The sequence below is a fragment of the Protopterus annectens genome, chromosome 14.part0, assembly GCF_019279795.1.
Source record: "Protopterus annectens isolate FY-2018-M chromosome 14.part0, PAN1.0, whole genome shotgun sequence".
Classification (NCBI taxonomy): Eukaryota; Metazoa; Chordata; order Ceratodontiformes; family Protopteridae; genus Protopterus; species Protopterus annectens.
Genome location: NC_056748.1, coordinates 479,236,425 through 479,260,354, shown reverse-complemented (window position 1 = coordinate 479,260,354; position 23,930 = coordinate 479,236,425). Strand labels below are relative to the sequence as shown.

Sequence of the window (23,930 nt, the reverse complement as noted above, 5' to 3'; positions counted from 1 at the left end):
CTCAAAATTGGGGTACTACAGTGGTTCCCCATAGTAGTAAACATCAGATCTAGGATGTTGGCACCCTTTGTGGGAGTGTCAATTAGCTGGTTCAGGGCACTGGAGTTATTGAAGTCGAGGAACCTTTGGGCCAGTGAGTTTATGCACCAGCAGTTTCCCCAGTCAATGGATGTTCAATATGGAATGCCCTTCTTTACCACTGTGGAGACATGGTGATCAAATGTAAGGTTGCTGTCAACCCATGTGCCCAGGTCTCACCCCTGAGTGTGTGTACCTAGGGTGTTGCTGCTGATGTGGTATTAGCAGGAACATATCTCTTACCCAAAGGGATGATGATACATTTTTTGCACTGAGTTTAAGGCCATGACTTTGGCACCACTCATTTGTTTGTCAAAGACCGTCTTGTAGGATGTTAACATCATTTGGAGATTCTATGACCGCTCCTAGTTTGCAGTCACCAGAAAACTTAGTGAGCCACAGACTTATGGTTTTTGCTTGTACTTCAGAGATTTAGATTCCAAACAGTATAGGTCCCAGGACTGATCCCTGTAGAGTACCACTAGTTACAGGTCTACTGTTGGAGGTAGATTCTCCTATTTTGACTATATGGATTCTGTCAGTGAGCCAGTTAGCGACCATCTAATGATAAGGGTTGTGAATGATGCCCGAGTGGGGGACAGTGTCAGAAGCCTTGGTTAAGTCCAGGTAGGCTGTATATACAGATTTCCCCACATCCAGAGCCTTGGTCACTTTCTTGAAGTCCACCAGGTTTAATAGGCATGATCTCCCTTTGACAGATCCAAACTGAATAGGGTCAAGTACTTGGGGATTACCTACATCTTAGTTGATAAGGTCCATGATGATTCACTCCATGGCCTTGCAGATAAGGCTAGGCAGGCTGGTAGGTCTGTAGTTCCCGGAGTCAGTGGAAGCACCACCTTTGTGCAAGGGAATAACACATTCAGCTGAGATGAAGCTGGTGCTTAGACTATGATTGGAAAGAGTACCCAATGGTTTTTGTAATTCTTGTTTGAGCCCATGTAGGACGCAGCCTGGGATGTTATCATTTCCCACAGATGCTGTGTTTTTGGCATTAGGGAGGGCGTTTACTACCTGAGAGAACAGGTGGTAGAGATGTCATGGGGTGAGTGTGGTGGGGACGGAGGAGTGAAGTTTTCACAGAACCTGTCTGCCAACAGGTTAGCTATGTCCACAGGCTCAGTATATGTGGTATCATTAACTACCAGTTCGGCACAAATCTGGACCTTTCCTTTTAGGTTACAGAAGTAACTAAAGAACGCCTTATGGTTGTCCTTAGTTGAGGAAGCTAATTTGGATTCATAGTTTGCATTGGAGGACTCCACAAGAAGTCTTATTTGCGTGTTTAAGCTGAGGAGGGAATGTTTCCAGTTTAGGGCTTGCTCCTTTTTACTCTTGGACAGCAATTTTTTCCTCTTATTGTAAAGCCTATTAATGGCGGTTGTCCACCAGGTAGGTTTGCTGTTCCTTGAAGAGCTTGTTTTGGTCCCATCAGTTACGGCTGAGTCAGTGCAGTTGTACAGGTGTTGGTATAAAGCACTGGTGTAGAACTCTGCCTAGTTGCTAGTTCCATCTGTGCAGTGAAGCTATTTATATCATTCAGTAAGAGGTTTTAATCTGCTTTGGAGAAGTTTTTTTTAATTTAGTTGCTGCTCGGGGGGGGGGGGGTGCAGGTGTTATAGTCACTTTGAATGAGACTGATTTGCAGTCGCATCTCACTAGGGAAGACCTCACAGTGGGTTGCTACAGTGGTTCCCCATATTGGTAAGCACCAGATCCAGGATGTTGGCACCTCTTGTTGGGATGTCAGCTACCTGGTCCAGGGCATTGGAGGTAACGAAGTCGAGGAACCTTTGGGCAAGTGAGTTTGAGCACAAGTAATTTACGTATGGGTAGTTAGTCATCCAAAACCATGGTGTTCGGATGTATCTTGATAGGCTCAAGTAGATCCAAATAGGCAGAGGTGGGAGTACTTTAGCTGGCAATGACTTGAATAGGTGTCCAACCAACAGTTAATTGTACCTGAAGCATCTCCAGGGAATCGTACTGTTTAACCAATCTGGAGGTGTATTTATGTTTGAATACTGATACACTGCCTCCTTTAGATTTCACTCCTTCAGTTTGTGCTCTGAATGTGTGGAAGGGGGTGTAACCCAGTTGGAGAATGTCCTCATTTGGTAAATATACAAGCCGCCTGAGGCAATAATTCCCTGACGAGGCAGAAAGTAAACAGGCTTTATGAGCACTTCATCACCACTGAAAACAAAAGGTTGTGTTTAGTTTGAAGAGCATGGTAGAGAGATTGGGAGATGATATTGCTAACGACCATCTAATTGTAGTAACTTTCTGAGCTGGTAACATAATATTAAAGTCCCACATTTTTGCTTGGGAATGTCTCCATAAGTACTTTTACCGCCAGGATAAATCCAGGGGCTAAGTGTATTTGATGAAGATGTAATTATCAGGCTTGTGTTACTTGGCAACACACACAGTCTGAGACATCAACAAATGAGAAAACTAACTGGAACGTGCAAGAGGTAGGTGACATAATTTGTCCCAAGAAGTTAGAGTTGACACTATGTTCCTTACATTTTTTTTCTTTTTCTCCAAACATCTTTATTAAATTTTCATATATGACAAAGCCAATCTTACATTTATATAAATAAAAACATACAAAATGTTACCACTTTAGTTGCAAACAGTTTACATCAGACACCACTGAAGCAACTGTAGTTGAAAACATTATACGTCACTTACAACCATCCAGTCATTGTCAGTTAAGCATTGTATGGCTCATTAAAATCCTTCCTCTTAAATGTCATTCCTGCTCTGCATATATTGTTCCCACAATTCCCATTTTTCCTATGTAGTTTGCTCCTTCCTTTTTCTAAAGATCCCAATTCCAGTTGTTTTATCTCTGTTACTATATTCACTACTTCCAGTAAAGTTGGTCAAGATTACGTTTTCCATTTTCTAGTAATTGATTTTTTGGCAGCCACCATAATTCAAGGCTTTACTATGTCTAGGCAATTCCGATTCTGTAACATTAACTAAAAAAAAAAAAAAAAAATCTCCCCAGTCCAACCTGCTCACGCAGCAACTCCGTCAGAGTGGTCTGCAGGGAATCCCTAAAGTCTGCCAAGTCATTATACTCCCAAAAATATGTTCCCGGCCACCTCTTTCTTGCCAGTAACACTTGCAATATTTGCAGTCCACCTGAGGAAAAATTCTTTGGAGTCTATTTGGGGTGTAAAAATACCTATGTAAATACTACTAGCCAAATATCCTAAAACTTCTAGACTTTGTTGCATATTTGGGAGCTATACATGCATTTCCCCATTGTCTGTTGTGAATTGCTTATCCAATCTCTTTACCCAATCATTTCTAAGCTCCTCTTATTGATTCTTATAATTATCATGCAATATTTTATATGCTGTACTAATTATTCCTTTTTTAATGGTAGCTTCTGTTCTAGATTCTATTAAAAACTCTACCAGTGCTGGTCTTTCATCTAGGAGAAGTAGCTTTTATTACAACAAGCAGAGCTTTCGGTCAAACAACCTTCTTCAATGCTAAACATCATACTACATTTTCTCATTCATTTAAAAGGAGCAAAACAGATGACCACAACCATCCAATCACAAAGTACCCTTATAAGTACTTATAAACATGTTTAGCATTGAGGACGGTTGTTTGACCGAAAGCTCTGCTTGTTGTAATAAAAGCTACTTGTTTTTTCTGACTGTGATTTGTTTTGCATCAAAAAATTGCTTTTCTTCACTTTATCTTGTATCAGCTTGTAGTAACTTTCATTTAGGAGCCCTGTATTTATTTTTCCTTGCCTATACTATATCAATCCTTGATGGAGAATACAATCTCTAACTTGCAGTCCAAGTAAATTCTTGGCCTCTTCCCATTCTGTTACCTTCCCCTTTTCTATTTATTTGCTTCCAATACCTTGGTTCCTTTGCCAGTTTTCTCCAATAAATTCCAGCCCCCTCTTGCCTATTATCTGTATCCCTGACCACAGTCATCCGTATAGGCAACATCTCTCTTCTCCATTCTCGTGCTGATTTGGTTCTTAGAATACTACCTGATGTTTTATGAATATAATGCTCTGTATGATTTTGGTTGTTCTCTCTAAGAGTCTGCATCCAAAATCTCAATCTATCCTTATTTCTTGAGCTTCCTTCCTGTGTCAGCATCATTTCTTTCCACTTTGAATTATAGTTTTCTGCTTGTGCTATGTATGAGAGCCTTAACTGTGTTGCTCTAAAATACCCCCTCAAATTAGGTAATCCTAGTCTGGTTTGTTCTATTGGTAGAATCATCTTATCTCACTTGACCCTTGCTGTTTTCCCTTCCCACATAAAATCCTTCAACTCTCTTTTAATTGCTAGCCACGACTTCTCCTCCATTTGATAAAAGTATGCCTGACGTGTGTAAAACTAAAGAGACTAAAAACATTTTAATGGCTTGTATCTTAGTATCCATATAACAAAACTTCCAGTTTCTCAATTTGTGTATTATCTCCTGTTTAGTCTCTTCCCACAATTCCTTAGCTGCCACAGCAGAGTAATTTCTAACCCATACTCCTAAATACTTCATTTTATCATGTCCCCATAAATATGGATATTGTTGGACCAATTCGTATGTGGGTATGTAACGTACCTCCACTCCCTTTGTTTTAGCTTCATTAATTTTGTATCTTGAGAAGATCTGAAACTGCCTTAAAATGTTCCACAGCACTGTGATGTCCCTTTCTGGTTTTGTCATGTATAAAATATCATCCGCAAATAGAGGCAGCTTTTCCTGACTACCATACCAATTATATCCTTGAATTTCTGAATCCCTTATTTTCTTTGCCAGCAGTTCTAAATATAATGCAAACAACAAAGAAAAAAGCGGACAACCCTGCCTGGTTCCTCCTTCTCAAACAGAAATTATTGGAGAGGACCCCACCCACTTTAATTTGCACCTCTGATCCCTCATATATTCTTCTAATCAACCTTATAATTGTATCAGGGAAAGCAAATGCTTCCATTGCCTTGCTTATAAAGTCCCAGTCTACTCTATGAAATGCTCTCTCTGCATCAAGACCCGCCAATAAAAGTGGTGCTTTCTTACATTCTGCTTCCCTCTGAATCATCAATGTTCCATAATATTGTCAAATGTTTGCCTCCCCTCCATAAAACCACACTGATCCAGATCTATCAATTTTGGTATCACGTTTGCCATTCTTTTTGCCATTACAGACATGAACAGTTTATAATCAAGGTTTAGTATTGAATTGGGTCTGTATGAAGCTGAATCCGATAGGTCTTTACCCTCTTTAGGTATTACCATTACCACCGTCTTCTTCCAGCATGCTGGTACTTCTCCTCCTCTTAAAATACTGTTAAACAAAACCTTCCAGACCTTTATCAGTTTTTTCCCTCCTAACTTCCAAACTTCCATAGGAATACCATCTATTCCTGGGGACTTTCCTGTAGATTGGTTAAACATAGCCATTTTTATCTCATCCCTTAAGCTTGGTGACTGCCCTTTCTACTTTCTGTTACCTTAGTTTTAAAAGTTTTTGTGCTCTAGAATTATTATCAAAAAACATAACAGCAGTCTTTTTAAACTCATGCATGTTATCGAGGCAATCCCTTATTTTCTGTTTAGCATTCTGCAGTTGCCCCTTTTATTCTGTGAGATTCCCCCTATTTTGCAATACTTTAACATTTGTCATTCCCTCTAAATAATTTTTGTTACTGTTTAACCATATCTCATTTTTTTTATTTCCAACCTAATTTTAAACTCCACTTTAATTTTATCCCACTCCTTGGCTATGTTTTCAGAAGATAATTCTATCTTCTCTAGTAGCTCCTAAATTAATTCCTCTACCCATTCCTTAAATTCCTCTCTTTTTAACCTGTACATGGGAAAGTGCCAGCATCTCATTTTTATTTCACTACCTTGCATTTTTATTTTGGTTATTATTGGTGCAAGATCTGAAATAGTTATTGGGTGCGCGTATCAAGACCTTCAATTAAATGCACATATTCCTGTAAGATACAAAAACTGGGCTAGGCTAGATAGATTTTATCTCTGTGAGTAATATGTAAATTCACTCCAAGCTAATAGTACTGAATTCACATCTTCCATGCCAAACATTTTCATAAATTTCTTCAAAAATCTACCCTCCTTTGTCATATTTTCCCTTCTAGGCCCCGCAGACACATCTTCACTGTTGCAGACCAAATTCCAGTCTCCACCTATAAGTAACATTCCTTGCTGAAAGCTGATTATTTCTCCCAGAATTTGCTTAAGCTCCATTATAGCAGTTTTGTAAATGCATGCCAGTGTAATCCTCCTCCCTAGCCAGTAGACCCTTAGTACTATGCATCTTCCATTATTATCTTTTTTTTTTTCTTCTATCACTATTGGAGCTCCTCTTGCAATTAATTTAAATACTCCTCTTTTCCTTTGCCACAGATATTCCACTGAATAACCATCCTGAAAAGTTTTATCAAATTCACATGTTCAGTTCTTTCCAGGTGCGTCTCCTGTAGCATAGCTATTTGCAATGTACATTTGTTAATATAGTTTACTACTCTTTCTTTTATATTTATCTATAAGACCATTTAGATTGAAAGACGTTACATAAACCATCATTATCACCTTTTATACAGAACTGCTCTTTTGCTGAATGTCTACTTCCAACTTTTATGTTACATGTATATACTGTTCGGTAGGTTGGTCTTTTATACAGTTGTTTCATGTCCATATCCATGTGCTGCACCTATGTCACATCTTGCATAACTTTTTGTTTTTTTGAAAGTCCTCAAACAGAGCAACCAATCCCCCTGCCAAAAAAAAAATCTTAAAACCTATGAACTTAACAATAACGCACAAAACTATGTACGTCTTCAAATATTGAAGTTTTTACTTCCTAATAAGAACATAAGTTATAAGTTGATAGCTACACAGACAGGCTAAAGTTAATTAAAAAGTAAAGTTAGATATTCTATGATGCATGGTACAGCCTGTGCTGTTAGTATGTCCCATTTGATTTTGTATATCTTTATAACTTTCCCAGTTGAGAAAACACTTGAATGCTTTCAATAAACACTTTTTCCATGCCATTTCTCTTTGTCAAATTCTCTTCTGATGACATGCAAACCAGACACAAAATTGCTAAGGATGACATGCAAACCAGACACAAAATTGCTAAGGGTACCTTGTTGATCAGAAAAAAAGCCTTACAATATTCAATATTCTTTTTCATTTACATGCTTTGTAATAAACTTGTTACTGGATAACCAGGCTCCCTTTTTCCTTTTTTTCTTTAATCTTTACATTGCTTATGTTTCTCAAAACTGCACAAGAAGAGGGGAGAAAAATAAAAGCAGCACCTGTTTACAATCCCCATTACACCCAAAAATAGCATGCAAAAACATGCCGCACAGATACAGTGCTATTAAGAAAAGAAAATGTTTTCTTTACTTAGCATTCCCTCCTCTCCCTCTCCCCATAGCATTTTCCAAACATTAATGACACAAAGTAGGGCATATACTTTAGAGTCCCCCACTCAGCAAACACATTTTGAAGAAGTCCAATATTTCCAGATTTTCTTGTGCTGTCATATTTCACAAATATAATTGTTGCATTATAATCCCACATTGTTACTGATTTTATTACTGTTCTCCATCACACCAATCATGTCTCTACTTCATTTCCAATGTACTCTTGATTCTTCTGGTCAACTGTCATGCTCCCTTCCTTCTCTCCATTTTCCACTGAAATACTGGAAAAGGTTTCATGGGTGTAGTCTCTCTCTGGTCTTTATTACCAGTTGAACAAGAAGCCGAATCTCCTTCTGTTTCACAGCTCTGTTTTTGCTGGACAAACATTTGTATTTCCTCCTTAGCATGCACTTCATCAAAAAATGATTTTGCCCCTCTAGGGAAGAATACTTTGAAGACAGCTGGATATAGCAGTTGGAATCTCACACCTGGGTCTTTACTTTCTCAGAGTAGAGTGAGTAATTTACTTCTCTTTTGCATGGTGTACAATGAGTAATTATTCTCCACAAATGCTCTGCTGTCTCCTGCTTTTAGTATTTTGTCCTTCTGCCACAGTTTTGACAAAATCAACTCTTTCTGCTGGTAGGATTGCATCCGTACTATTAAAGGTGTAGGTTGCTTTCTTATAGCTAGATTTGGAGCATTTAACTAAGAAGTCCTGCTGTGGAATACCAGTCCAGTTTCTTATTTGTGCTTTCATAAACTTAATGCAGTCTGTTCCTTCCATCTTCTCTGGTATAGCTGAAAATCTCAAGTTTTCCCTGCGTGCTCTGTCCTCAAATTCTACTGTGTTTTGAAACATCTGTTCCGGAGCAGCCTCATATTCAGCCATCCTTTTCTTCATTTCGACCTCTGATTTTTGCAGCTTTATCATTTCATCTGAATATCTGTTTAAAGCTTCTTCCATTTGTTCCAGCCTTTTGTTGTGTGTGTGTTAATATACTCTGTGTTTATTTTAACAAGGTCTGTATACAGTTGTCTTATATTATCCTGTAGTTTATTTAGTTTATTGGAAGTAGTGTCCGAAGGTTGCATTACTTTTTGCTGAACAGCTGCACAACTGTCCCTACTCAGTGTTTCTTCATCACTTTTTTGTAGCTGATTTTTTTCCTCATGTCTTCTGTATTTCTTTATTCCTGGCATCTAGGCAGTGTACTTGCTAGCCATTTACTGAAATTCACCCATAAACACAAGTCTAGCGGCCTTCTCTGCTGAGTTGTTTGTTTTCACACTGGGAGAGCTAGAGACAAACTGTTACTTGGTGTGCAACCATCTTGGAACTCTGTCTATGTTCCTTATGTTGAAGCCAGAAGGGAATCAGCCAGGAAGTTGGGTTTCTTTTACCAGGCTTTTTTATAACTACCTTGAAGTGAACAGAATTTTGTATCACCTTCCACTGGAGACTGTATGGCCAGGAAGGAGACCCACCTTATCCAGATTGCCAGTAGTCTCCATTACAGTACTTCACCCTTCAGAGTTTCCTGACATATACTATCTCTGCCCAACTCCGAGAGCAAACCTGTAATCTTACCTCAGTCTTGCCTTCAAAATGTTTCAACCTTCAAGGATGTACAGTAATGTCATCACCTCCAGTTCTTATGGTTCAAATTGTCCATCACAAGGGTAGAAATGATTGGGCATCCTTGAAGTTTGGAAGTTTTTGTAGGACAAATTGAGCTGAGGTTAGGGTTTGCCTTCTGTTGCTGTGGTATTATGTCAGCATGCTTTGAAGTGTGAAGATTTGCCAAGGGAAGTCTTTGGAATTTTGGTAGAATGTGGACTGTTTCCTATTGACACAGTCTGTAATACCCAGGGTTTGGGATACAGCAAAATAGATGTCTGCATTTATATTTTAACAATAGTTTCTTCTTTCTGTAAATATTGCGTTATTTAAACATTTTTATTACTTTCTTAGCAATAATACTATACTTTAATATCATTAGAGTAGTTATGTTTTATTGAACACTGTAATGTTAAAATAGATGTCAGTTGCCACCATAATCTTTGTGTTCTGTCAAGTTCCTTGAAAGTAATGAGGTTACTGTGAGTGAGATATGCCCTCACCTCTTAAAATAGAGCACTGATTGCCTGTTTGTTCGGTACAAGAGGTAGGATGAGCGTAGAAGGGAATGGTTTGTTCATGGTGGCTCTTATGAGACAGTATTTTTTTTGTAAGTGAAAATACAGTGCAAGATCATATGAGGATAAGATTAAGATCATTTGTTATACTTTATATGTTGGAAGAATAAAGGGATTGAGATGCATCACTGTATTCCAGATTATAGAAGTATAGCACAACTATTACTGAGAATATGTGAAAGCAATTGAGATGGTTCAGGATTTTTAACATTATGTTTAAATAATCCATTCATTAGTGTTGTTCAAAGGAGATTGTGAGCAGCACTTGGACTGAGTTAACTGACCCTGTATTTTCAATCTAATTCTTACATATTTCAGAAACAAAGGTGATTAAACATTACTGCCTGTTGCTTTGACCTTCAGGTGTACAGAATTAATCCATGCATTATTTCATTTCATTAATTTACACTTTGTGTATTACATGAGCTGGTTGCTTCACAGTAAATTGACTTAACTGAAATATTTTATTTCCTTGCTTTACAAGCAACATCTCTAAAAGTATTTTTACTGTTTGTGAAATGCAGTTTGTAATGCATATTTTTCATTATTGTTTTTAGACCAAAACAGCCATTCCAGCTGTGGCCATCTGTAGAAAATGCATAGCTCCAAAACCAGCAAGAACACACCACTGCAGCATTTGCAACAGGTGAGGAAATGGATGGTGCTTTCTACCTTAGTAAATGCATAGAGGCTCCACAGGACACGATTGAGGACCATAATTGTTGTAATCCCTGATGTATCAAAAAAAAAAAAAAAAAAAATTGTAATGCCACCTTCAAAGCAGTTATACTTTGAGATGTCCTTCTACTATGTTGCAATATTCGTGGTGTGGGATTTCCTGCCTTTAGGCGACCTGTACGTCGGCTACTATACAAAAGCTTCATCTTGGCTGTTGCAGCTGCATGGGACATCACACGTAGGGCCATAAACCAGGGACCCTGTGTGTAATGTCTCCACGCACAATCCTCAGAACTTTTCAGCTGCAGATGACTTCGCATAGTACGATCGTTCTCCAGACGTCAGATTGACTATAGATATGTAGCCCGTTGGTTTTTTTTTTGCATTTCTAATATTTTACTGCTCTTTCGTATTGCTTAGGCTTGGTTGTTGTAGTTTTCAGTTGATGTCAGGTAAAAAGGGAAAGTGCCAATGCGGGTGCCAGATTCCCCATAAGGACGCCCATGACAAATGGGTTTTCTGCTTAGGCCGGGAACACGACCATAATGCCTGCCCTATTTGTAAATCTTTTGTGCCTGAGACCTTATGTAGCCGTCTGACAGCTCTAAACCTTTACTTGGAAAACCAAAGCCTCAAACGGCTGGCTCTCATGATGGATCCTGCTTCGGAGGCCACCCAAGAACCTCCGCGTAAGAAGGCCAAGATACCTAGGCCTTCATTGCCTGCCGCTTCACACCCGGACGCCCCACCAACTACCGATATAGGAGTTGGAGCGTTCGGCGGATCCGGCGCCTCCATCGACCTCTCTCATGGAGGCCGCTGCACAGCCGATATCCGGCACGTCCACGTAGCTTTCTCAGACAACGCCTGTCTATGTCGAGGGGGAACCAGATTTGGGGGTTCCCTTGACCGGGATCCCAACCTCTGATACAGCCACTGCCAAACCCAGTTCTAGACCAACTCCAACCAAAAAGAAGTAGAAAACTAAACATTTCATCTGTTTCTGAAGTCCCTCCAGACTGCGAGGACTTCACCTCCTCTCTTATGCAGGCCTTTGTGACCCTTAGGCCTTCTGCCTCACCCACAACTACATTACCTCTGCTAAGCTCTAGACCTACCTCTGCTTCTTCTATTCCTATGGCTCCCCTCCCTGAGGAAGAAGAACATGAATCTACCTACTCTTCCTCAGATGAATCCATCTCTTATGCATCCCAGATTGCATCTCCCAAGGAATATTACTCTCCTGAGGAGGATTCTGTGGAGTGGGATTCTCCACCTGAAGACATTGCATTTGGTGAAACCATCACGAAAATGAAAGACTATTTCAAATGGGATACTTCCAAGATGACAGAAACCCAAAAAAGATACTTTGAACTGCTGCAAGTGGAGTCGCCCTCCCCTTCAGCTGTTCCCCTTATTCTTCCTGCATACTTGGATGCATTTTCTGCAGCCTCTAGAACTCCTGACTCACAGCCCCCTGCACTTAAGCGCCCAGACTGCCTTTACAAGGTGCCAGAGGAACAAAAATTCCTCATAAAGCCACCTTTAGCAGACTCAGCAGTGATTGCCACTGCCCCTGATAAACAGTCTAGGTTGTTACCATCTGCCTCTTTATTGCCCACAGATAAAGATAGCAAATCCATGGATAGGATAGGCAAGAAGGTGTGCACTTCCTCCACTTTGGCCTTTAGAGCCATTAACTATCAAACGCCTATGACCAAGTATGCCCTGGACTTAGTATCCCAAGCCACCTCTATGTTGGCTTCTATTCCTGACAGACCCATTAAAACGGACATCTCCTCCAAATTATCCTTAGCACTACAAGTGGCTAGATACACTAAGATGCAGCCACGATGCTGCAGAAGCTTCTGCTCGCTCTGCAGCAGCAGCATCTGTCCTTAGGAGATATTCCTGGCTTAGACTACAAAAAGCTGCCAGAGGACTTCAAGTCCAAAATCTTTGATGCTGCCCTGGATCACAACTTCCTCTTTGGAAAGCAATCTGCAGACCTATTTAAAAATCTGCAAGAAAAAAAACAAGAGTTACAGGATATTAAACATCTCCTGGTATCCCGTATTCCCAACTTTTATAGGAACTACCCAGCTAAGACTACCTTTGTTAGGCGTAACCCGCATTCTGCTGCCTCCTCCTCCAGACCCAGAAGAGGGAACTAGAAGACATTCCTCATCCAGGCCCACTGGCCCACCTCCTCAACCTAGATGGCCCTTTCAGGACAGGGGAGGTCCCAATAATGTGTGACTGCCTTGCTCATCTGCCCCTCTCAGCTTGCCTTACCCACGGTTTCCCCTTCTGGCAGAAAATCACCACAGACCAATGGGTATTAACCATTATTCAAAAAGGATACTTCCTATCCTGGAAACAAATTCCCGTCTGGAATGGCATTCCATTTCCCCCAAAAAGCAGTGCCATCTCCTTCCACAAATTCTGTCAGACCTGCAACAAGAAGGCACAATAGATCCTGTTCCCACAGAGCAAGAAGGAAAGGGATTCTACTCCCGTCCATTCCTGGTCCCTCGAAAGGACGGACCCTGGAGACCCATTTTGGATCTCTCCTTCCTAAACATTTACCTGCAGGTACCATTCTTCAAAATGCTGTCACTGCCCACTCTCTTGCCTCTCATACCCTCAAATGCTTTCATGGTCACCTTGGACCTAAAAGATGCTTACCTGCACATTCCTATCAGGGCCTCACACAGACGTTTCCTGTGTTTCTCTGGCCCATCCTCGCACTTCCAATTTACGGCGTTGCCCTTTGGCTTATCCACTGCCCCAGGAGTGTTTACAAAGTGCCTAGCCCCAGCCATTGCCTTTTGCAGGACCCAAGGAATCCAGATTTACATATATCTGGATGACATCCTTATCCTGGTACAGTCAGAGGATTCCCTCTTAAGACCTCTACACTTCACTGTGTCCCTTCTACAAAGCCTAGGGTTCACCCCAAACCTCAAGAAGTCCTCCCTGAGCCCAGACAAGGACAAGATATTCCTAGGTTGCAGAATCAATACAAACCGAATGAAAGCCTTTCTCCCACAGGACAAGGTTCAGTCTCTAGCTTCCCACTTCCAGGAAGTCTTGTTCTCCCAGACAGTCACTGCAAGGCAATTCCTTCTACTCCTGGGATTGATGACGGCTACAATTCCCATGCTACCATTGGCCAGAATGCATGTGCAAAAACTACAATGGTACCTCAAAAATATCTGGTCTCAACATCAAAATCACTTGGAACAAGTTATTCCCCTTCTTCCTTGTTTAAAGAAGGAATTCATTTGGTGGATCAAAGAAGTACAACTAAACCCAGCCTTCCACTGCAACCTCCCCCAACCCATACAAATATTGCATACAGATGCCTCAGACTCAGGTTGGGGAGCCACCTTGCACTCACAGTCCAAGCCCAGTGGCAAACTCCCATGAAAACCAAACACATCAATGTAAAGGGGGGATGACAGCAGTTCTTTTAGCTCTGCAAACCTTCCTACTCCTACTGCTACCAGGTCCTCTTATGATAGTGACGGACAATACCACTGTAATGTGGTACATCAACAAACAGGGAGGCACCAAGGCATACCAATTGGGCAGGCTAGCCCTACTAATTTGTGACCTAGCATCCCAGCACAACATATCTCTGCAAGCCGGCTACATCCCTTCGCAGGACAAGCAAGCAAGCAGACCTCCTGAGTAGAACATCCTCTCCACAACACAAATGGATGCTGGACAGGACGGTCTTCCTAGACATAGTCCACAAGTGGGGCACTCCACAAGTAGACCTGTTTGCCTCCCCCCAGAACAGGCAACTGCAGACCTTCTGCACAAAGACTTACTCCCCCTCAAGCCTGGAGAGTAGACGCCTTCAGTTTCAACTGGGAGGGAAAGTTCCTGTACGCCTTCCCCCCTTCCCTCTGATTCAGCAAGTCCTTCTGAAAATCTGGAAAGACAAATCAAAAATCTTACTAGTGACTCCCCTACTGGCCAAGGAAGCACTGGTTCCCCCTTCTGTATAATTTAGCCAAGGGCAATCACTGCAAGTTATCCCACAAGGTGGACCTTCTGACACAAGACAAAGGAGCTCTCCTACACCCACACTTACAGATGCTATCCCTGACTTTGTGGGTGATAAATTACTAACCCCATTCAGACACCACTACACAGAGGATGTGCTATCAGTCCTGAGGGGGAGGTCAGGAAACCCACTACTAGAAAATCATACCTTGCTAAATGGGAAAGATTTACTCATTGGTGTCTGGGACAGAAAAGGGACCCTTATGAGGCTGACACCCCCCCCCTAGTCCTCTCATATATGTGTCAACTTATAAAGGGTGGACTTTCCTATTCATCAGTGAAAGTGCACCTCTTCGCATTATCAGCCTGCTTACCTCTAGATCCTCCCTTGTTAGCCAGGCTACATGTGAAACTCTTCCTTAAAGGTGTCTTACACATTAGACCACCTAAGAAGCCTATTCCTCCTTCATGGGACCTGAACTTCATCCTGGAAAAACTCACCCAGCTCCCCTTCTTTCCGGCTAATACAGCCTCTCTCTACAGTTTTGTACCTGGAAAACAGTACTGTTAGTGGCTATTACCTCTGCTAGAAGGGTTTCCGAGCTACAAGCCTTAATGGCATGCTCACCTTTCACAATTTTTCAAAGGGACAGGGTCACTCTGAGAACTAACCCTTCATGCCCAAGGTAGTCAATGACTCGTCTCTAAATCAATCCTTTCACCTACCAGTTTTTCCCCCTCTCCCTCTAAACAAGGAGAGAGGATACTCCACTCCCTAGATGTCCACAGGCAACTGAGATTTTACCTGGACAAGACTAAAGACATTAGGAAATCCAACCAACTATTTGTATCTTTCCACCCCAGGGCAGTGTGGAAGGCAGTCACCAAACAGACCATTGCTTCCTGGATTAGAAAGACCATCGTTTCCTGCTGTTCACATCACGGAAAAACCCTTTCAGTGCCTTGGGGTTAAGGCACACTCCACAAGAGCAGTGGCCACTTCCAAGGCCTTCCAAAAAGGCATGGACACAGCTTCCATTATGGAAGCAGCTACATAGTCCACTATACACACTTTCACCAAACATTACAAACTGGACCACATTTCCAAAGGCTTTGTGGAATTATCTTCTGCATCCGCCACCCTTTCATCAAACTAAGCTGTGGTACTCTCCCACACCAAGAATACTGCAACATAGGAATAGAAGGACATAGAACTGTTGTGTAAAATCTTACCATAACCATAGATGTCCTTCTCTTCCATTTTGCAGTATTTTTTCCCACCCATAATTCCCCCTCACAGACTCTGCCAGTCTATCTGCTCCCTGATGGCTCTCACCATTACAGAAGAGACCTAGGGCATTATACATGTCACCTTTGGCAGCCTATCCTGTTGGGCCATCTACTTTACCTGCTTAGCTTCAAGTTCAGAGGATTGTACATGCAGATGTCACACATAGGGTCTCTGGTGTTTGGCCCTACGTGTGACGTCCCATGCAACTGCAACAGCCAAGCTGAAGCTTTTGTAAAGGAGCAGACATACGGGTCGCCTGAAGGTAGGAAATTCCACGCCAAGAATACTGCAACATGGAAGAGAAGGACATCTATGGTTATGGTAAGATTTTACACAGCAATTCTATCCTTCATCCTGACACTTGGTTTGTATTCCCCCACATTTCATTTACAATCCTAGCATTCCAAGGATTTCATTTGTTTTCCTTGTGCATAAGCACATACTGAGGGTGCCCAGCTATTCCTTGGCTTGCATGCTCAAGCTTGCTCTCACTTGCGGTCTATATCAGTCTATGTCTATATATATATATATATATATATATAGATATAGATATATAGATATACATAGATATATAGATATATATAGATATAGAAATTGAAACCACTATTGTCTATGTGACGGCAAGAATAAAGGATACAAATCAGTTTTTACAGCTAATGGATGATTTGTATATTCCTAGCCATGCACATATGGGTACATTGGATGTGCAGTCGTTATATATGAGCATTCCTCACCAGGGTGGAATAGCTGCTATACAATATTGGTTTCAGGTTTCGGATTATTATTCTAAAGAACAAGAATTTCTATCAAAACTTTTGGGTCTGGTACTAGAACACAATTTTTTCAGATATGGTTCTTGCAAATTAAGGGTACAGCGATGGGAGCAACTTTTGCTCCCACCTATACGGATCTGAGTTTTTAGATGTTTTGGTAACTAAAGCTAATGATGGCATGGTACATACCAGTTTATATAGGAAGCCTTTTACTAAGAACTCATTACTGAGTGCTGATAGCAACCATCCACAACATATTGTTAATAATATCCCCCTAGCCCAATTTAAAAGACTTAAACGTATATGCAGTCAACCTGATCAATTTCTGATACAGGCCAAACAGCTGAGACATAGATTTTTGGCAAGGGGCTACAAACCCAGGCAAGTTGATAAAGCACGAAGTATGGTGGACTTCATTTCCAGAGAACAATTATTAATGGGGGCCGAAAGGCCACAGGTGGAAGGGAATCATGTCATCATATTCATGACCAAGTTTGGAAGCAACAGCTTTAAAATAAAAAGAAACAATACAATGACATTGGCACATATTGAAGACTGATAGTTTTTTGGACACATTATTAGAAACTCTGTGTTCTTTTGGATATAGAAGAGGGAAGTCTATAGGTGAAAATCTAGTTAACTTCAAGAAGGGACACCAAAAAGATATAGAAAATAAAGCCTGTAGAATATTGGGCAGTACATATTGTGTCCATTGTAAGGTGGTCTCAAAAACCAAATAATTTACGTCCATAAATACACCTAAGGTTTATGATATTAGATACTTGATTACTTGTAGCAGCGATTGGTGATTTACATGGCAGTGTGCCAATGTGAGGCTTTTTATGTGGGACAGACTTCTTTATCTCTTCGACAGAGAATAGCATTACATATCAGCGATATCAATTGCAAAAGAACATGTAGCGCCTTGTACCAACGCATCCAAATACATACAGGAGCACACTTCATTTTTTTGGGTATTGATCAGGTTGTAGGGGATAATTTAACCATGATAAGTAAACATAGAATTCTAACAGAAAAAGGGAGGAAATGGATAGTATATTTAGGTGCATTATTTAAACCAAGTCTAAATGACCATTGGTAATTGCATTTAGTTCATAATAAATGTTGGTTAGATTGTTTAGTTTAATTAAGAATATATTATATATTTTTTAATATAATGACTGGTATGTAGTGTGTTTTTTTTGGTGTTACCAAGATTTAATTTTCAACTGTTAAGTGTATTGTGTCTTTAAGTTAAATTGATTGAAATCTGTATATATTGGTCACTGTTCCCTCTTTACAATACACACTGACGCCAGGGGGTGAAACCTAGGTTTGTGCATTGTGCATTTGGATTCTTGGTGAGTTGGACATTAAAATCATGGCAGCCTAGTTCCTGTTTGGAGCATGTTTTATTTCTTCTTTTGAAGTTATTCACCCATTTGGGTATACTAATTTTGTTGGTGTTAGATGCTGGGGAGCGTGATATATATATATATATATATATATATTACACTATAACAGGTTGTTGCTGGTTTATATGTATATCCAGTTTTTCTAAATTTGAAAAGGAAAGCTCTCTGCCTTCTGTAATGGCTATGCTATACTGGATTTCATAGTATAACTAATGGGTGTGGAGAATAGTACATTGGTAATTGGCATCTTTAAAATGAATGCATCGGAATGTTTTTATTTAAGAAAATTTTATTTTTTCAAAATCAATTTTTGAGCTTTCATATTAATGGCACTGGAAAAGACATGCATGTGTCAGATACAAAGAATACAAATACAGTCATTTGTTATATAAAAACAGTTTGTTTAGACAGTCTTTGTTGTTTTGCACTCTATGGTAGCTGTCTTTATGCTATTTTTCATCGCACCGTAAAATGAATGTATTGTTAAAAAAGTGGTTCACCACTGAAACACTGGGAAATAGTGGCTGTATCTTTCTTCCAAGAATCGAGGCACATAACTGTAGTTAAACATGTCTATTAAATTATGCCAGATGACCCAAGAGCTTGCAGGTTTGTAAGCAGTCACATTTGCAGTACTTTGCTGGGCTACAGGAGGTGATATTATTGGTGCTTACTTATGTTAGGCTTTAAAGAAGTCATAAGTCTACACACTGGTGACTGGATGGATTTTATTTATTTATTTAAGAGATAAGAAACCTTTGATTTGGTGCTGCATCAGTGAAACTTTTTTTTTTAATTCAGATACTTGGACCGTTTTCTTTCCTAGGCTTTTTCCTTAGCATTGTTGATTGGGGTGGGGAGTGGTGAGGTGGTCTGGTGTGGCATTTATGCTCATTATGCTGTGACTTGTACATGGGACAAGTTATTCATATAACATTTTGCATTGTCATATTTTAGGATGTCTGAATGTATGACTCACAGCTTTGAACAGTACTTCAGGTGGCTAATTCTTGTAAAGAGATCTTTATGCTAGAGGATTTCATCTTACTTGTAAGGTACATTGTCCGCAGAGTATAATATTTTTATTGGGGGTTCTGGTGGCACAGCTTCCTGAATGGGGAAGGTGACACACCCCTGTGAAAAAGTTTACTTTAAAAATGTAGGCACACTTTCATTTTTTTTAATTAAAAAGTAGTATAAAATTGGTAGGTAGCCATATGGAAAGCTTTTTCTAGTATTATTAAAAAGAGTTGTGATTCATGTATATAGACATATTGGCTGGAGTTGCATCAATAATGTTTGCAGTTGTTTAGACATCATTCTAAGGGTATAAACAGGCAATAGATTGGCTTATATATTTATTGCATTCATGCTTGCTATTTTGGTAGGTTTAATCCCACTAGGCTTATGGCCATTTTCATAGGTTTCATAGTGATATTTTTACTGACTGCCATTAACTTTGCCAACATAGTAAAGAAACTTCCTTGCTTTCCTTTCACATGGAAGGGCGCTGTAGAGGGCACACTTTTTTATGGAGGTGAGAGAAGAAGTAACAAAGAGCATGAAGGGTAATGCAGGATTCATTCACACATTTGGCAGGCAAAGCGCTAAAGAAAATAGGACAACTGGTTTAATGAGTGTGTAGTTCCGAATCTTTGTGACTCATCCTCCCAAATGGCATTGTGAAGGAGATGGTGATCATGAGTGATGTTAATGGTTTTGACTAATTTAAAGCATGCAACACACCAGGATTGATAGAGAATGTTGATGATAGAGAGATTCTAGAAGACAAAAGGAGGTAGGATAAGAGGATGTTGAGAACTGATATAAGTGAAACCCACGAGGAGAGAGGCAGACGAAAGACTTTGAGCAGACAGTGCAGAGTCAAGGCCAGAGAGAGCAGTCAGTCATTTGCATGGAGAAATGTGGAGAAACTATGGCATACAGAAAATCATAGTCTTACTGCTGCTAGGTACTGTATCTGGCATTGCATTTTAGAACCACCTCAGTATAAAGTGAAGTAAGAACGAACATTAATATTCTTCAGAAATGAACTTTTTGAAACTGAGTAGGATATGAACAATTTGGTGAAATTTAAAAAAAGAGGAGTACTGTGAGATATTCTTAATTTAATTAATGGTTCTTTAATGTGATGATAGAAGATGTAGATTCACTCAAGGAATAGTGCTCTGCCTACTAAAGATATTTTACATTCTAGACCTATAACAAAATCAAGGACAGAATGGGATTATGAACTGGAAGGTATAAGGTATTCATTCTCTTAATTGTAAAAAAAAAAAAATAAATAAAAAAATGAAAAAGTGCTGCAGTTAGGTAAGTTATGAAAAAGATCATAGCTGTATGCATTGATTAACTGCAGTACTGCTATGGAAGTACGGAATAAAGACATTTGGTAGGAGGTTGTCTTTCGCCTAAATAAATAGTGGAAATTGTGTGGTGAACAAGGACATAATTGTATCCAAAAGTGTGTAAAGTATGGGGCAGAAGAATATGTTGGACGGATTATTTAGGTATTAAAAAAATGGAGGAAGAAGAAAATATGATTTTTAGAATGAGAACTAGGAGAGCAACAGCATAGATGGATGATTATTTTGTTAAACCAGAAGAGTGGTGAGAAAGAGTGGATTAAAATAAATAACATTTTTGTTTTACAAACTGAAGAAGAAACTGAGAAAGACAAAAGCAGTGGTATGAAATAAGTGATTTTGGAGAGGGCATAGCAGAAAAAGGAAAACATAAGCAGGTAAAGGAGACAAAAGCATATTGAAAAAGTTTTTGGGAGATGGTATATTTTATTAACTCAGTTCATCTAGCATGAAAAGTGGTACGAAGTACATGGTAATTGAAAGTAAAATCACTTATCATATACTTGTTGCATTTAAGATGTTATATTAGAAAAAGAGGAAAGAAAGAGACTTGAAAGCTGTTGGGAAGATAGGATGCCATTGGTCATGTTTATGCAAAGTTTGAGTGGTAGTTCTTTTTTAAGGTGAGGTATCAGAGTAAAGTAAAAGGTATAACTGCGATTATTCTTGTGTACAGACAGGCTGTTGGAATTGCATTAATGTATGCAGTTCTCAGTACCTCACCATTCTAAGGGTTATAAGCAGGCTACAGTTGGGTTATGTTTTCATTTCTAGGTGCGCTTAAATTTAAAAATGAGAGATTTTTTTCAGGATTTGTATACTGTGGGCTCATTTAACAGATGGAGACCACTACTTTTATTATAATAACGTCTCATTTATTAATACAGGTTAAACATTTCTAGGTGGAAGATTTAACTGCTTAAGAAGGAAAGGAAGGTAAAGGAGGGATGTTAATGTAAGGATTGAAATGTAATGGCAAACTTGAAGAGCTGAATAGAACAGAGTACATTAAAATAGAATAGTCTGGTACTCCTGACATTTCAGGAGGGATTGGAGTGGAAGTATGGAGTCCACAGAGCAAGAACTTTCAGAATATAACTTAAGAAGAATCTTGTGAAAGGGATTATCAAGCAAGATCATGAGGTATTATTATGTTTTAAAATGGTGCATAGAATTTAAAAGGATTATAATAGATCATAAATAAATGAAAATGATAAGCAGGAAGAAAGATGGTATAGAGAGGTAGGAGTTGCGTTTTGTGAAGGGAGATGATTTTAAACAAAATCAAGGTTATTTTCATATGACAATAGGGTAAAAGGCTGGTTACATGAGCAGAAATCTGTCATGGTAGAAAATAAGGAAGCAGTACCACCTTTGTTGAACAAAATCCTAAAAATTAAATCATGGTATGTCAAAATTAAGGGGCAGAGCATGGAAAAAAAATCAAGTTTAAAGCATGTGATTAGTATAGGTGAAATTCTCATAAAACAGTGGGGTACAATTAAGATTACTTTCCCAAGAAACTGTGCAAGAAACAGACATTACCGTATACAAACCTATTCATTTATTTTGTTTACAAAGTAATCCTTGCTGGGAAGAAACACGTTTTCATAGGGGACCTATGGGAAATCCCCATTAAATGCATAAACTAATTGAAAAAATAGATAAATGTGAACAACTACAAATGCATATAATTAATAGTAACAGATGTACATATTTCAAAATTCACCAAACGATATGAATGGTAAAAAAAGGCCCAGATGCCAGGAAGTAGTAATGTTTATAAAAAGAACAATATATGAACATGCACAAAGAGTGCGGTGTAGATTATAGTGCCACAAGGATGGATGGAAAAGGGTGTACTTTTTATAAGGAGATAATATAAGTTTGGCAGAAATAAGCTTTTGTGGAGTCTGTGAGTAAATGGTGTAAATAGTGAAAAGGGATATGAAAAATATGAGATGTACTAATACGGATTACAAGATTGTGCTGAATTCAAAAATGGTGGAGGAAGAGGGATGGGAAATGGGTAGAAACTGAAACATGCAAATCTTGTCACAAGCAGTAAGGCAATTGATAGGCAGTGTAACTAGGTGCGAAGCTGGTAAATATGTGATATTAGAAAAGTTTTTGATAATACAAGGCATGTTCAGTTTTAGGAATTCTGAATGTATTCTGTTTGGAAAGGCAGTTTAATAAGTTAATCACAAATATTTATGGAAGTCTGGAATGAATGCTTATGGTTGATGTTTTATAGAGAGAGAGAGATTATGATAGAGAAGAGCATAAAACAATGTTTTTCTTTTAAATTCCCTTTGTATTGTTTACATAAAAGTTAGATTATGGTGGAATTTGAGAGTAGTATACTAGAGGATTTTAAAATAAAGCCTGTGTGAAATTCTGTGAAAAGAATATTGCCAGGCTATAGGAATATGAAGGAAGAAATTACCAGAGAGGTAAAAGAGAGCCCTTGTCATTAAATTAAACAAGCAACTCAGATACTTAATTAAATCTGCCAAAGACAAGTTTGAGGCAAAAATAGCTACCAAGCAAAGGAAACTATTAAGGCCCTTTTAGTTATGTGCATAATTTCAGGAGTACAATGCAGCAGTGCCCAGAGCAGATTATAAACCGCGTTACTCACACTGAACTTGAAGATATAACTAACCTACTGACTGATAAATTCACTTCAGACTTTACCCCTCTCTCCTTCCCCCATCTATCTCGTGTGAAATATCAGAAACACGCTCGTTACCAGCAGTCACAAAAACAAAGTCCTGAAAGTTCTATAAAAAGCAAAAAAATACTGCAGCAGTGGGTCCTGACAGTATCCCAGGATCCAGCTTGAATAGCATGAAGCATGATTTAGCCTCACCCCCTAAGAACACTGTTCATCCTTAGACTCCATGCATGTTTTGTACCAAGTGAGTGGATAACAGCAGCAGTTGTTCCCCTGCATAAGGGAGAATCTTCCATGGACCCAGGCAATTATAAATCCATAGGTATGACAGCCTCGTATGCAAAGTTATAAAAACAATTGCCATAGAAATAATCAGTAAGGACATACGGAACTTCCCAAACACTGTACCCATCTTAATTTGTATTCATCAGATACAGGTCATGCTTACTCAACCTGGTGGACTTTTTTGAAAAGGTCATCAAAGCAATGGACAAAGCTAAAATGGTACACACCGCTTATCTCAACATAACCAAGGCTTTTGCTACAATTCCCCCACTCAAGCATAGTAGAAAAGCTTAATATACTAGGAATTAACCCCCTTCATCACCCAATGGATTGCCATCTGGCTCACATGACACAAGAGATCAAAATAGGGGAAGCTACCTCCACAAAAAGATTAGACACCAGTGGAGTCCCCCACGGTTCATTGCTGGGACCTCTTCTGTTTGCTGTCTGCTTTTCATAAGAAAAAGCCAATACCAAAGGGCTCTGGCTATCTAGGTTTGCAAATGACTGCAAGCTAGGAGAAGAAACTGAATCCCAAAAGTCAGCCATCCTACAGGATGGTTTATGTAGAACTCACTATCCATAAATGTAATGTGGACAGCTGACCCTGCAGAGATTTGTATGGGCTGTTTTGAGATGGCTGCATGAGTACTAG

The 23,930-nt window shown here is 39.4% G+C and overlaps 1 protein-coding gene across 3 annotated transcripts in view; it reads left to right on the top strand.

The window, feature by feature from the left end:
• ZDHHC16 (zinc finger DHHC-type palmitoyltransferase 16) overlaps window positions 1-23,930 on the top strand; it is a 558,609-nt gene that overhangs the window by 235,597 nt on the left and 299,082 nt on the right. For all 3 annotated transcript variants that reach the window (XM_044056233.1, XM_044056232.1, XM_044056234.1), the window contains exon 4: window positions 10,307-10,395. In XM_044056233.1, coding sequence (XP_043912168.1) covers window positions 10,307-10,395 — 89 coding nt within the window. The remainder of the gene's footprint in view (window positions 1-10,306; window positions 10,396-23,930) is intronic.